At 39.7% G+C, this 16,380-nt stretch overlaps 1 protein-coding gene across 1 annotated transcript; it reads right to left on the bottom strand.

The window, feature by feature from the left end:
* Window positions 1–1,965: 1,965 nt before the first annotated feature.
* Window positions 1,966–14,494, bottom strand: MEIOB (meiosis specific with OB-fold). The gene is made up of 13 exons (XM_005145056.2): window positions 14,426–14,494; window positions 11,148–11,205; window positions 9,657–9,788; window positions 8,848–8,920; window positions 7,518–7,713; window positions 7,215–7,315; window positions 5,462–5,514; window positions 5,275–5,370; window positions 4,816–4,917; window positions 4,185–4,338; window positions 3,630–3,813; window positions 3,053–3,139; window positions 1,966–2,094 (listed from the first exon to the last, which is right to left on the bottom strand). Exons 1-13 carry the CDS (start codon window positions 14,492–14,494, stop codon window positions 1,966–1,968), a joined length of 1,434 nt encoding a protein of 477 aa, XP_005145113.2.
* Window positions 14,495–16,380: the final 1,886 nt, after the last annotated feature.

Genomic DNA, 16,380 nt, shown 5'->3' with positions numbered 1-16,380 from the left:
CTAACCATGCCCAGCTGTTAAAAAGCCACACTGTGTTAACTTCCCATTTCCAAACTCCAGCTGATGGAACGCTCCCCACCGCTGCATGTCAGCAAGTTCTCTTTCAACTCAAAGGAGTGGCAGAGTTAGGTGGTGAAACATAATTAAATCCCTCCCCCCTAGACTTCAAAACTTACCATTTTGAAGGGTTGAACAGAACTGACTAATTGCAAACAAAACCAGATGGGTTATTTTAGGTACCAAACACCAAAGTTAAACACTTCCATGTCTTGGCAGGAGATCATAATAACCGCTAGGAAAGTTCTGGTTTTAAAAGTGCGTTTGGAGGGTCTTACAGAGAAAATTAGCCCAAAGACAGGCAGCATGGTCCAGGATGCTGCAAACCACCTGGGGAAAAGAAAGCAGAATGTTTTGGGGAGGCAAACCAGACATTTTGCTGTCAACTTGCTTCTGGCTGCCTGCATGCGCTCTGCCAGGCACCAGTCCTGCAAACACCAACAGTTCACTGTGTTTTGAGTCACATCAATGGCTTAAAGCACTGGTAGAAGTTCTTGGAGTGATGAGGCCTGAGTGCTGCTGACATGATTCAGGTTTTGTCCAAAGAAAGCCTGAGGAACAAAGCCAACTGAAACATTGAGTGGTTATATTGAAACAGCCCCAGCCCCTGGCTCACAGAACCCAAACCACCCCATGATTTAAGCCTGCCTCTGTCAGCAGTGGTCCCAGTTCATTGCAACTCAATGAACTGGGCTCAGCAAAGTCAGGCCAAGAGAGCTGGGCAATGAGGGTAATTCTGAAAGGGGAAGGATTAAATTCATTTTCTATACATTTTCTGTTTCTTCACCTGTCAAACATTACTGTCTGTGGCAACAGCAGCATCATTTCCAGTTTGGTCCTTGGCACAGTGTATGGGCAGAGGAGCTGAGGTGGGATTGCAATGATTAGAAACATTCCCTTCAGAATCTTAGCTGTTATGGCTGGAAAATGTTGAAGCTGTTTATTGCTGCAACAGGAGGGATGCAGTGACTCAATGATGGCACTGCTTTTTTGTGCATTTCATCCCTTGTTCCCACTTGCATGAGCAGGGCGTGCAATCTTGGTAGACTGCTTATCAAACTTACTGTTGCTGGAGTAGTTTTTTCTCTGCCATGTTGCTTTAATGAGTAGTAGTGCACTAGGGGTGGTCTGAGCATCTCTGACTATTCCAGCCTTTGCAAGAGAAGGGCCAAGGTATCTTCCTCTATTTGAAATAGGCGAATTCTTGATATACTCGGAAGGTGAAGACTGGTGAATGTAGCAAATACACCAGCTGCAGGGGAAGCTAAAGACAGAAATAAGGTTAAAAATAGGAAGAAATGCATGGAGAAAGGCAAAATACGCATACCTGGTTCTTCACATTCAGCTAAGAACTGATATCCTGCTGAAGTCCTTCTCTACTGCTTATAGTCTGAGCTTGATCCATTGTTGGAGACCCCTGTAATTGATCACTGTTCTAATCAGACTTAGTCTGCCCTAAAGAAAAGCAGACTTGAAACATCAGGGCTAGTTCCAAGCCTCTGCAATTGCCAGTTTGGACTCACAGACATGAACCACAAACGCAGGCAGTGTTTGAAAGTGTGTCTTTATTTGCTGAACTAACACAGAAGTAGCATGTAAGTAGCAAGGCAGTTAAAAACACAGCTCTCCAACAGACCTGTCTCCTACTATTTGTTGTTTCTGATTCTTTCAGATATACTCTAACAGTAGAGGAAGCTTCTACCCCCCCTCGCAAGGGGTTGAATTCAGTGGAACTAACTTTGCATTAGCTGAGGCCCTAGAACACTTCTGAAAGTACAATCACCTGAAAACAATCAACACAGAAACTCACAGCTATTAGTAATGTGTGTTCCTTCTACTTAGAAAATACAATGACAGCAGCATTCTACCTCTAATAATACAGTGATGGAAGTCTTTTCCTGGCTGTTATTAATGGCATAATCTCTTATTTTCAATCTCTTTCCTGAGCAAAGTTTGACTTGCCTCTATAGGGTCTGCCAGTTTGCATGAAAGAACATTGACTTTCATTCCAGATCTCCAGCCAGGTGACACAGTTGCCTGGAAAAATAATAAAGATCTTTGTTTTTACTGCTGGATAGCACTTGAAATATACTATCTTTAAATATAGCACAACATGTTTCAATGACAGATTTGATTATAAATATTTTATAGAATTATAGGATGGTTTGGGTTGGAAAGGACCTTAAGATTATCAGTTCCAACCACCTGCCACAGGCAGGGACACCTCACACTAGTTGCTCCAAGTCCCATCCAACCTGGCCTTTGAACACTGAAAGGATGGAGCATTTACCACTTCTTTGAGCAACCTGTGCCAGTGCCTCACCAGTTCCAGTGCCAGTTGATTAGAGTTACCCTAGAACAGGCAGTTCTGTGGAAAAGGACTCCAGTATAGCAATGTAATTAAAAAAGTAAAGGACATTGCAAATAAGAAGAGAGCTTTAGCAGTTGCTCCAGGTGTGTGAATCTAATATCATTGTTGCTTTAAGGAGGATTGCAGATTTTAAACATATTTAATCATAGTATTTCCAAAAATACAGGTAACTGAGCAGTATACTTGGATAACCCCACAAACAATCTGTTACATATATTGACTGCACCTTATTCTTGCCAACTGATACTGTTAATTTTATTCATTATAAACCTGCAGCCATAGAAGTCAGTGACTGAGTAAAAATCATGTATAAAATCATGAGTAAAAATCATGACTGAGCATAAATCATGTGGACTTTTGGAAAGCCAGCTCCTGTATCAGTACTGGCCAAGAGCAGTTTGTGTCTTTCCTAATTTGCCTGGAAGAGGCCTGGATACATCTGATCCCGCAGGGACATCCTCTAATGCTGGAAGTATAACAAAGACTATTTACTTGGCATGTTCAGAATACGTGCAAAACCTAATCCTGATTTTTAAGAGTTCAGCAGAATCGACATGGCATTTTTCAGTACTAAATGTACTGCTGGGAAACAGCCCCTGCTTTCAGTTAACCTCAGATACTAACTTTAATATAAATCTTGCTTCGTTCCAAAAGAAGTTTCCATTTCAACGCAGTCTTCTTGTCCTCTGCTAGAGTGAGGAATTCCTGGACCTGTTAACAACAGGACAGCACAGAACACCTCCTCAGGACACAATTAGAACAACAGCTCTGCAGCAAAACGGTGATGAAAGGAGCATCTTGTGCATTTTTAGGCATATCTAAGCTGTACTTTTTCTATTTAACATGGTGTTTGGCGTGATACATCTACCAAGAAAGTCAGATTAATCAGGATAAATTGCATGGTGTCTGAGAATCAAAGTTAAGGAATTCTAAATGTGTTCTCAGCAAAGTATGAATTAATGAAAATGAAGCAGTATTCAGGGTGTTCACTTTTATATTTAACACATTTCTTCTTAGCAACAACTGACTTTAACTTCTGATTTGTTAAAAAGCCATGTGTGGGGGGTGTGTATATTAATACATACATGCAGTTTTTAACCAGTACACACATATACACAAAGAACATTTACATACATCTGTAATTTTCATCCAGCTTCACAGCTCAGATCAAATCAGAACAACCTAATTCATTTCCACTTACTGTGCATCCTAAAGTTTCCTCAGCCACACAGTCAGACAGGTAACAAGAATAAAGAGTGCCTGTGTGATCTGTCACATCAATGAGTATCTCAAAGCTTGCAAAAACTGACTTTAAGTCTGAAGAGATATCACTGCAGAAAGTACATGTGTTTGACATTTCATTCACTTTGAAACGACACGTTGAACTGAAACATAAGAAGATAATTAATACATATATTAAAGCATTTCCTCCTTGGTTGAAATTGTTTTCTAGACTGAGATTTTCCAAGAGACTTTTAATCTTTAAAGAAATTCTTCATCTTCTAAACTTTTAAGTCTGAGTCAAAATGGTCTCTTTCTCCTCTGCTCCTTTAGGATCAGAAAGAGCAAGTAATTCATAAAGCCAGCTCTTTCTTGCTACTTCTGGAAGTCTAGACAGCAGATATGCACATGGCATCCTCCAGAGAAGTTTAATTCCTTGTCTGGAACTGGACTAAAATACTGTTCTATCTAATTTAGATCAGGGGAGGATGGACAAGCACTTTTTAATACAGATTTAGATCAGGCAGTTGCTTACCATCTGTTGCGCACAACTTTAGATGCATTATCATCAATGTTCAGAGTAGAAATGTAGCCATAAATAACTCCATAGACTGGTTCAAGTTTCACATCACTCTGTAAAGCTTTTTTCTTCAGCTGTTCCACAGTATAAACATCAACTATAGTCTCCACTAGAAGTTTAAAAGACATGTTAAGTGCATCTGAGGAAGAAGCAATGCAGAAGAGCAACAACAGAAAAGGATCTTGAGGGAATAAAAAGGAAAGGATTTGACCTAAAGCAGCAGAAAAGTCCCTCCTCCCTCCCCCCCCCCCCCTTTTGAAGCAGGCTTATTGTTTAGGGACAAAAAAGTAAAACAAAAGGGGACTAGAAATAAGAAAATGTCTACTACTACATCTTTGTATCCCTCAAAATGAGTTTGACATAAACTTTCCATCTCCACTTTTTGTACTTATTGTATAGACACCAACCCTGAAGATACAGAACTGATAATATAAGGAACACCCCTAGTAACAACAGTCCAAACTTAAGTATTCAGCCACCTCAGTTTTGTTTCTATGAGCACACAGAGCAAGAACCTGATACTTCAGCTGCATTATGAAGCTATGCTAGAGTTCAGTAAAATCAAAGTGTTCGGATCCGTGCTTACAGTTAATGGAGTCTTTTGACTGCGGCGTCGCTTTGTCATACAAGCCTCCTGATTGTGCACTCTCCTTGATGAAGCTGAAGAGAACATTTGCTTCTGCTGTTTCTTGAAAAATGTGTTTTTTAAAGCTATTAGTATATGTAGAATGTAAAAATATCAACATAATTTTACATCTTTTTATGCTGGTAGCACCAACACATGGTCCCTTGGAATGAGTCAAGAGATGCTTTTCTCTTTATTACTTTAACATGGAATATATGAAAGCTCCTTAGATAAAATAATAAAACAAATAAAATAAAAAGATAAAACAGTTAAAGCTAAAAGCATTGGTCACTACTTGGCAAGAAGCAGGGAGCTTTCTGAAGCAAGCACGCAGAAACAATCAGACCTCAAATCAATTTATCCATGCATTCTAGCCTGAAATGATTACTAACAGCAAAGAAATACTGCCCTAGCTCTTACCTGGATTAGTTGTAATGATGGTTTTTGATATCACAGTTGCAGTCATACAGTTTCTAAATTTGTCAAAATTTATCCTCACATCTGATGCAAAGATCACTGTGCACAAAAAAACCCACCAAAATGTTATTGTAGAATAAGTATCATGTGAAGAACTACAGTAAAAAACACAAAAGCCAGGTTATTTGACCTGTTTCTCGTGGGATCCAACTCTGCGCCAGCTGGATGGATTCATTATCCCAACTACATAAAAAAAAGTGAATGCATGAAAACAGTTTTGAAACAGCACTGAAACTGTTAAGTATTTAACCACTAAATAATACAGTTATAACTGAATTGATCAAAGGGGATACAAGTCCCTTGTTACATGGACACACAAATGAAATGCCAGGTGTAGCCACAGGCATCTAGCTTGCAGCCAGCTAGGACATTTATGTACAGTCTAACACAGTCCCTATTTTATTCCATGCCAGACAGGATAAAGAGTTATTAGATTGTTCAAAATCATTAAATACAGAATAAACCTGGAAAAATACTGTATTTCGGAGCCTGGACAACATTAATTTCTAACTAAACAAAACACAGTTAAAATAACTTCTTATCAGCTGAGCCTCTTCTGTGGGTACAAGCTGATTGCTCACGCCACTGGGCCAGATGTTCAGCCAGCTCTCCAACACTGGAATCCTTGTAGCTGTGGATGATGAGACTCAAGTGAGGTCAGTGGTATCCCTCAAGAATGATAATTTGATGGTTAGGCCCCTTGGTGAAATCTCATTCCATTCCCCATCAGTTTGGATGGCAGCAATACTGCCAAAGCACAGTTCTGTTCTGGTGGGTTTTTTCTTAACCCTTGGAAAAGGATTTAAGATATTTGCTTTTCATTAAACATCACTCAGCCACCTCTTCAGTGACAACCTCTGAGATCTCTTCACTACAGTGCTGTTGCTCAAGGATTTCCTGAATCTCTGTCTCTACTGAGGACTCCACGAGTGTGCAAAGGACACAGCTGAGGGGGATCACAGTAACCCCAGCTTGCCTCTGCTTCTGAGCACTCCTGAGGTGTACAGCTCTGTATCACCACATACCAGCACTGAAACAAGACTGTTGGAGGTGCTGCTGCAAGTTAACATCAGTGGCAGCTCAAGGGTAAGCAAACTTCACACCACAGATGCTTATGTGTGTTTGTGTGTATACATTAACTATGTTAAGCATTACATGGACTGATAATAGAGTTTCTGACTCAGCCACAGAGCACAATGCTATCTTGTTACTTCTACCTAGGGAGCAAAGGTCATTTTCACCAACAAACAGCAAACCCACTGCAATTGAGTGCCCACATACCCTTGCACAGAAATAAGCCATAGGTTTATTGAACAAACAATGGGCAAAATGCAAATATTCCTGTGTAAACAAGTCACTATATACATGGATAAGTAGTATAGACATAACCACATTTGTAAATGCAATACAATGTGACAGTATGGCCAAAGAAGCATCAAAATGTTTCTGTGTTATTTTAAACACTTAAAAACTCTGCCAACCTCTTTCTATTCCACTTGTTCATTCTGCTTGGCTTCAAAAATGAAGCATATTCCTCCTTCCCCCCCTAGTCTGTGGAAGATGTGTTGCCTTTGCAGCTGGTTTTAAATGGCATTGCCTGAATTAGTTCAAATTTCCACATTAAAAAATGTAACTATTTGGAACTAAGCTTCATTTTGCCATCATTGAGCTCACAGTCTGTCAGCAGGTCATAAATGTAGACAACATATATAAGGTCAGTCTAATGAATCTCTTTTTTGGGCCTCTATTCAGTGTACATCAGAGTTGCCACCCAAATAACCATACATTTAACAGTGTGGTAGCAGTATGCATTATAGTTAATTTCTTTACCTACTTTTGCATTATTTTGTGTATTTCAATGAATTAAAAGAAAACCATTTTACCAGACTATTGGAAAAGACATCTCTGTTTCATCATACAGCTTTACTTCACACCTCTGACCTTTCCTTTTGTCTGAAGTCATGAAATGCTTTGGCTCCCCAACCTTTAAGACGAAAGGGAAACAGTCACTATTTCCTCTAGCAAGTGTGTGGGAGAATGAAAGTGATAACTGAGAAAATAGAAGAGTTAAAAAAAAGGGGAGGGGGGTGGGGGGGGACCCTGTAGACCACTAAAAATCCCAAACCAAACAGTAAGTTACACATGATACAGTAGAAAAACATGATTCTTGTGGCTCCTGAACTTACTGACATGACAGCTGCAAGCAGATTAAGGATCCTTCCATCAAGGCTTTGTCCATTCGCAACGATATCACCCAGTGAATAATAATCCTGAGGGTCCTTGACAGGCAGATGCAGCAGAGAAAGCAGTTTGGCGTCCATTTCATAACAGGAAAACGTTCTGACAACCGAGTGGTTTTCACTGAGGATTAGTTTGTAGCAACTAGATAGTATACGCAAAACAAAGCACATGGATCAACATTTCACTCACCAGGATATCAACAGTGTGAAATGTTCATTCAATTCACATGAAGAAATAACTGCTGGTTTATTCATCTAGTGTTTTCCTTAAAGATGTGGAAAAGTGTGAATTAATATGCTCTGAAATAAAACCATATACTTTTATGGAAGACTTATTATCATGTACTTTATACACAGAACTGAAAAGCCAGCATGAATTGCTAGCAATGTACAATATGTATTTCAAACCTTTTGGCCTTTATCAACCACTAAAAATAAAATCGGTTCTGAAATGTCTGTAATCCAGGTAATGAGAGGTTTTGGCATCATGACATAACTACAGTCAGACTGGATTTGGTAAGGTGCTTTCAAAAGTAATAGCTCAGTGACTTCAGGAATATTTATGACACACTGTTAGCCAGCAGAAATAAGATAGAGTTGATGTCTTCAGGATAAATATATTTTACAAATGCTTATGAAATCTATAGATTTCCCTCAGTCAAATTTCTACCTCACATTTGTTCTTTTATTTCTTTCTGCTTAGCCAGAAAGTGAGTGTAACTTGTACAGCTACACATTTGCTACAACGCTTAGAGATGGTCAATAAACTGGGACATAAATCTTCATACTTCCTAATTTTGTGTGCATATATACGATATTCTTATGCCTTCCATATGATTGCAAATATTAGAATATGACCAATTAGGAAAGAAACCCTAATTAAAGAACAGGTGTTTAGTCTGTATCTTAGCTATATAAATGAAACTAAAACATATCTAAATTATTACTTAAAATCTTAATTTCATATACTGCTTCAAATGGTTCAGATTTTACAGAACACACTGAAAGGCAACATATGTACATCGATTGCAAACAGTTTTAGTAGGCTTTACTCAAAGAATTAAATTTACTCTATAGTTACACAGAGCATTATTACTTTATGACAATACACTGAGAAATATATTCTCCTTTGAGATATTTGACCATAGATGGTTGAATACAAGGAGTAAGGTACAGCTACATAACACAACTAACCCCAAATCCTTGGCTGGCAACTAAAGCAAGTATGAACTTGTCACTTTCTAGAAAGAACTATGAGTCTGTGCTTTAAATTTACCTAGGAGTTACAGGATTGAATTTTTCTTCCCTTTCTGCTTCCTTCGACTGAATTAAAGGATTTTCAATTGTAACTAAAATAAAACATTGATAAGTAATGTTAGAAAACTGAATATAGATAGATATAAAGAGAGATGCTTTGAAGAATGGCTGTTTTCGAGGTTGATAATGGAAAAGGTACGTGCAATAACTGCTGCCAAATGTTTTCATACTGAAAACTGTATCTGTCCAGACAGCCAACATTACGGCCAGACTCCCACAGGAGTCCACAGGACACCGAATGGAAACAAACCAACACCACGTTCTCATGTGTGTACTCAAGTTTTTATCCAAACACTCTGATCTAACAACCATGGGCAGCAAAGTCTTTCTATTAACAAGATAAAAACACATACTATAAATGTATATAATTTTTGTTGTGTTTTTATGAACAATCATAGTCTCATCCAAAACTAAATGAAGACAAAGTAAACCACCAAACTACTTTAGAGAGTTCGTTTTTCATCATTTATAAGAACCAAATATAAGAACTTATATCATTAACTCTAGGTAGGTTCTGGGTGGCTGCATTCAGTGGTTTGTGTCTGATCTTTTTGTTGACATATTTACTGATTCTGAATTTAAATCCTTGAAATCTTATTCCTTTCCTCTTTGTACTTAACATAACTGAACAATTTGCTTCCAATTAGAATGTTTTCTGAGCCCTCAGAGAAAAATAGAGCAAAACCACAAACTCATAACACTGATGTACTGGAAAGAAACACCCAAAACACATTCAAAAGAAACCGTTAAGAATAAACTCCAACTTACCACAGTCACCAACTCTGAAGCTTTCTGAAAGGGATCTAATGTACTCTTCTTTGCCCCAACAATTTACATTGATAAAGTAAGTTGGTGAATCCCGAATAGTAAAACTGAAGGTGTATCTTTCGGACCCAATGTCTGCAAAAATAAACAGCACTGTTACAGTTCATTAGCACAGCTTGATTTCAATCTGGAATATATGGCAATAACCTGCTTTTTGGAGGTTTTCCCGAGTTTTGTCATAAATTTACAGCCCGCAATCTGGAGAGTCCCACTAGAGGTCAGCAGACTGTTCAGTAAACACACTGCTGTTCATGACTGGGGCTGTACTACTCATGCTAGGGTTGTACCTGCACGATCCCATCCGTGCAGAGATTCACTTCATTTGGGGCAGCACCACATAAACTTACAGATCCAATGACAAAAAATAAAAGAGCATGCAGTGCATTCAAGGCAAAAGCATAACCAGGACTAATGCATGAAACAACACTATGAACCAGTGTATGCAGTAGGCCAAATTTTGCAGCAGGTAGGCTGTCCTGAGATGGCTGTGCCCACATCTTGAGATGCTTGTGCCACAAAGCCACCACAATAACATAGAAACCACCACGATGGCATACCAGGCTGCAGATCCCAGGCAGCATCGCTGTCCAGGGTTTTAACTGAATAAAGCAAAGTGTTTCCAGCTCTATGGGAAGTTTAGGGTTAAGAGGGTGTCAGTTTCTTTTCTCTTCCAGCTTCCCATGGATCATACAGCATTATGCAATATGTTATTTTAAATTGTCAATGAAAACTGCATAGTGATACACGGAGTAAGCATAATCTGATGGCAGTTCCATGGAGGGACAAATATGAATCCACTTTTCACACTACGTAGAAGTGTCTCTGGTGACAATGGTGACTTCCTTTTAATTCATGCCTAGGGCAGCTTTGCATGGTGCCAGGGAGCCCTTCATATAGGATTGGAATGGCTCTCTAGGACTGGAGATGCTTTCTAACAGTCTGTATGAACCCTGAGCCATAAATACATTGCTTCAATTTCCAGCTAATGCTGGGTTAACAATGTATTATACACATTTTTTCTTTAGGAGTATACAATAAGATGAAACTGGCACTACTCAGACCAGAAACTATTTGTTTCACTCCTGAAGACATCTTAACATTCCAGTTTTAAGAAAGAATGAACACAAAGGGCCCAGATCAACTCTGGCACTATTTCTATCACTGGGTCCATATCAACACTATCTTCTTCAGACCCTGAAACACTTCCATAATGGAGTTTTTCCAAGCAAAGTCTAATTGATAAGGTTTAGCCAAACTGATGCTGCTCTTTCATCTTGGTTTCCAAACACACACACATACATTTCTCTTGTGCATTTTTACTCTATTCATTTTACACTAAGAAGTCTGTTTATCATTTGAATGTTGATTTTAGTCATAGATGCCAAATTGTACTGTATAAGAAAATGAAGTAAAACCAGTTAAAAGGGACTGTACTTTTCCTGTCTGGAAAGCCTCTGACATCTGTTTTCCCAATGACCACGCCGATTACATTCTGAAAAATAAAAAGATTATAGAATACAAATATTAAACACAGATGTATGTGATGAATTAGATTTTGTGGACTTGTACTCTACTGATGATAATAAACATGTTTCTGACTAGTAATCATGTTAATCTATTTATTCCACAATGCCATATGAACTGAGACCTAAAACACAAACATACAGTTTTCCCTGAATAAAAAAAAGAGTGACTAATAAAAATATTAAAAGAAATACATCTGGTTCTGGTTGTAAAGACAATGGGAGGACAAAAGTTCACCCCCAACATTCACTATTTTGGCTGTTCTACAGCAATCTCTCCTCAGGTAGGCAGCAATCGTGTTGTTTCATGCTCTCTGCACAGGTCTCAGATCTCCTTAAATGCACCATGAAAAGTCTGGACAGGATTTATTTTGCAGTTAAGCATCCAAGGTTTCCCCTGCTGTCAGCACCGAGATCCACATGCGCACATCCACAGGGAGGGCTATTTATCCTGTCCTCAGCTAAGCAACATTCATTTCTACAGGTGCCTCTTTCCTGCTGCCTGTCTCTCATAGCCAACTACAAAGGGAGTGTAGGAAATAAACTTTTTGGATGATCCAAAATAAAATCAATCTTATTCTGCTTTGCTAAACCTGTATATGTTATGCAAAAGCAGCCCAGTCTCAATTGTCAAACAAAACTATTAGGAGCAGAGGGAGAAAGATACATTTCTATCTTATTACATAGCTTATATTAATAGCTAATATATAGCTGTGTGGTTGTGGGGGTTTCTAATCAAAAAGCTTCTCCTCAGTAGAAGAATATTGCTGTGCTGGTTTGGGATTTAAGAGGTAAGCAGTGAAAGCTGGTAGGGAAGCAAGGCCAGACTGACATTGCAGTACTGCAGAAGTCCTTCCAAACACGACTTCCTCATCGCAGCAAGGGAAGGGGCAGAGTAACTGTTTAATAACCCACACGAGCTGGATTTTGCCCTGTTCACAGAGCCATGCAGCCTGCTGACTGTAACAATACTGATGTGTGCTCAAAAATGAGATCTCATGTTCCCAATTTCCTTTGAATCACTAGATGGAGCAAGGTAACTGTCTTATCCTACAGTGATGGGAATGAGCAGTGTAACATCCTAGTTCTTCCAAGTCCTTCTAACAGAATACTTTCTATCTGAACACAACATGCAGTGATTTAGATTAGGATTTGATTTTTCTCTTCTTGGTTCCGTTTCCTAAAAATAAAAGTCAGTTGGATCAGAGTGCAACACACCCTGTACTGCCAGTCAAAAAAGCTGACATTTAGGATGACTTTTCACATGAATTAAGCTGCTTGGAAAACTAGTTTCCAAAGGAGGTCTCTCCCTGCTGCAAATACATTCATCTCTCTCTCATATTAGCACTCAGCCTGCACAGCAAGCTGCGAGAAGGAAGTGATCTGGCTGGAAACTATTTTAAGGGGGGGTGGTGAGGAGAAAGAGGGTAGAAAAAACTTCCAGAGATCATTTCCTTGATCAGCTCATTGTGCAACTACACAAGCACCAGTTGCACCGGGGGAGGAGGAGCGGAACTGCCTGCAGGAGGAAGCAGGCCAGCCTGCCTTTTTTGGCAGGGCATTGCTTAAGGTTGTTCAACCGAATCATGAGACTACAGTATTAACACACTGAAAGTTTCTGGGGCTTTGATCCATTTCGTTGTTAAAAAATAAACTGCAAGAGAAAAGAACTATATTTTGATTCTGTGAATGATGTGGGCTCAGCTGCTTTAATGTCCTAAACACACACAGATCTCTCAACCAGGAGATACTAGTGAATTGCTTTTTATAAAACTACTTTACTCCAGTCTATGGTTCTATGATTCCATATGTTGCTAATTGCAATACACAAGATGAGTTTTCTTTGTATAATAAATGCTTTTAACTGAGTTAGAGGATCACTTGATTTGAGAGTAACTGGGAATGACAGATTAAACAAGCTTTGCTGGAGACCAGGAGTTTATAAAAAACTGGAAAGAGCATACAGTACCGCTCCAAGGGGATATAAACCTCCTAGTTCATCCCTTTTCCATGATTTCTCTTTCAGTTGTTTAAAATATATGAGGGGGAAAGGGGTATATTCTACCCCTCTCAAATACAAAGCTGTGGGAATAGGAAAAGTTGGTTTTGCTCTTTTCACAAGCATCAGGACTTCCACAGGGCAGCTACTTTAAGCTGCATAGGGAGACAGGGCTGTAACTCCACACTACAGCTCATGGGGTATCCATGGGGAACCGCTGCCTCTGTTTAGCTCTCCAGGCTCCAGCTCCAAGCAGCACTGAATGCTCAGAAGACACTTTATTGCTATTGGGCTGCCCAGTGATGATGGGAAATACTGCAAGAGAGAATATTGCAGCCTTCTCCTTCCTGTATTAAAACATCATCTTGAAGAGCAGAGAACTAAAATTCCACTCCTCAGACTTCCTGGTTTTTAGTCAACCATCTAATACCCAAAGAGAGTAACAGTGAGTTTTAAAGCACACTCCTTGTTCAGCTCTCACTCCAGTGATGATAGGCATCACTCACAGCAAGACAACAACAATAAATCATATTCAAACCTCTGTATGAGTTTGCCAACCATAAAGCTTTGCTGTTTGTTATTTTTTAGTTCATCTTATTCTCCTGTCCTCCTACAAGCAAAATTCTTAGCTCCTTGTAAACCAATGACTACAAAACCTGCTTTTTGTTCTAAAGGAGCAGAAGTGATCCTCTCCGACATGAAACTGAGATTTTTATCCAGGTAAAATGCCATACCACTCAACAAGACTTTTGTTTGAATAATCCAGACCTATGTTATTTAGCTCAGAGGGGTTGAGCACACAAGTAAAGACTGCAGGACTTGGGTTCATAGCTTGTTGTGAAAGACTGTTGTGGGTTATGGATGTATTGTGACTACATAATGCTGACTCTGTACATGTCTTTACTAATTCAGCATCCATTTAGAACATTACAAAGAAGCCTCTGATACTTTCAGACATTGAATTGTCCAGTCAATATCTATAGCTGTGGCATCCACATACTATGGACAACAGCAGCATCAATTTTCATTTTGCTGGTTTATCCACAAAGAAGGTAAGGTACTTTATATCTAACAATTAGACTAATGCTGTTAGTATCTAAATATACATCAATTACATAATTTGGCAGTAATATAATACAGTCATATACAATTTCATTTGGGAACAAAAGTACTATGTCTATGAGACTTACAGGACGAGCAAGACTTGGATGCAGATCTGAAAGTGCGACAAAGTCCTGTGTTGAACTAGAATAAGCCATTCTTGATCTGTAACTTGAGAAAACTGATTTAGATGTTTTAAAAACCCAAACAAATCACTTAAAACCATTCATAGGGAGAATAACAAGTCATTTTTAACACAAATGTTTTGACCTAAATAGCATCTGTTTTCAATAAGAAGAATTTCCAGCCATCTGAAGCAGACAATGCTTTATAGCTTGTGTTTGGCAAGGTAAGTTACGAATTTGACTGTAACTGCTCTACCTGTGCTTCTCAAATAAAGGTCTGTAATTGTGATTTATTTATTTGCCATTAAATGACTCCATTAGCACCAGCCTCTGAAAAATATTTACCCTCCTTCTGTCTGGGAAATCCAGCTGAATTTAATGAGGCAGTTCATATATAAAAGGCCATTTACATGGGAGGAAAGAAAAGTGTTGGGTTGCAAACCACCTTAATTGAGGTTTTGGACTTAATATTAAACTACTTGAAAATGGGAGTTCTTTCTTTCCTCAAAGCAGAAAAGCTTTGAATTTATTAAAATAAACTGGTAAAATAGGTTATTTTCATGCTGCCAACATAGCATTCCTGTGAGCTACTGCATGCTCAGGTCTTCTCTATGGATGCCAAGGTCAGGCCATGGGTGCTTTGTTAACCCATCTGAATACCTCTTGTTAGCTCACGGATACCCCCAGAGACATTATTGATATTTAACAAAGAGTCGTCAGATTCTAGTTTTCTATATGAAGAAGCATTGAGTTGTCCAAATCTTTAATATGACAGAAGTGATATTGTCCAGAGGAGCCTGAATGGCTTTTATAGTCTACACCTTGTGTGAGAATGATTAAACCTAGCAGTAATGATGAACAGAAAGTGACATCTACACATTAAAAGAGGCAAGCAGTTATCTAAGAAGTGGCTTCTAAAAGAGCATTTCAAACTAAACTCACATAGAAACATAGCCCAAACTTGCCTTACAGTGAGGCCGTCAAGCCTGATCCCATCCCGTTATATGGAATAGGTCACCTCAAGTATCCCTAATGTTAATATTGTGCCCTCAGAAGTTAAATACAGTTAAATGACACACCTCACAGCACAGTTAGTGAACACAGCACTGCTAACACATGTAACTGAGAGAGATTAACAGGTATTTTAGGGTTTAAAGCGGCTCTGACAGAGGAGGCTGCAACGCGCGGTCACAGCCATTCCTTACCTCAGAGGCAGGGACGAGCTCGTGAGGAAGCAAAGGGACCTTTACCTCACCACCACCCAGGAACAGACCTTCTTCTTCCAGCAGAAAGAACATAAATACAAGTAGTATAATAAATACAAATAGTATATTAAATACAAGTAGTATATTAAATACAAGCAGGTGCCCTTGGCACCAGCACCCCACCCCAAGATGGTGCCTGGCACCAGACAAGCTTGCACCCCCAAAGCCGGGCTGCAAGAGATTCCTCTTGCACGGCACCACCATCATCACGGCTTTCCCTGCCCAAGCCCGAGCAGCATATGGTTCCCATCCCACACAGGCAGTGATGGTGCCGGGAAGGAGCCCTTACCACAGAGGGGTGGGAAGGGAGCGCCCTGAGAGGAAGGCGTGAGAGACAGGGAGACAAAATGGCGGCGCTCGCGCTTGGCGGGAAAATGGCTTCCTGTCCTCCTGCAGCGTGTGACCTTCCTTCATGGGCTGGTTCTGCCATGAGGGTCAGAGGATGGCGACCAAAACAAGCCCCATTCACCACAGACTGAGTGCTGGGGTGCCACATACCTGAGCTATGGTGCTGGGCACAGAGGGACTGGACTGGAGCGTCTTCAGTGAGGGCTCTGCGCCATGTCTGGGGGTGAACAGAGCTTGGGGTCACTCCCTTTGTGAGCCCTCTGCTCGGTGGGGCTTTACCTCAGTGCCCATCCTGCTTCATCCCGA

The sequence above is a fragment of the Melopsittacus undulatus genome, chromosome 8 (assembly GCF_012275295.1).
Source record: "Melopsittacus undulatus isolate bMelUnd1 chromosome 8, bMelUnd1.mat.Z, whole genome shotgun sequence".
NCBI classification, from domain to species: domain Eukaryota; kingdom Metazoa; phylum Chordata; class Aves; order Psittaciformes; family Psittaculidae; genus Melopsittacus; species Melopsittacus undulatus.
Note: the sequence above shows the minus strand (reverse complement) of the source record. Positions and strands in the feature narration are given on the sequence as shown.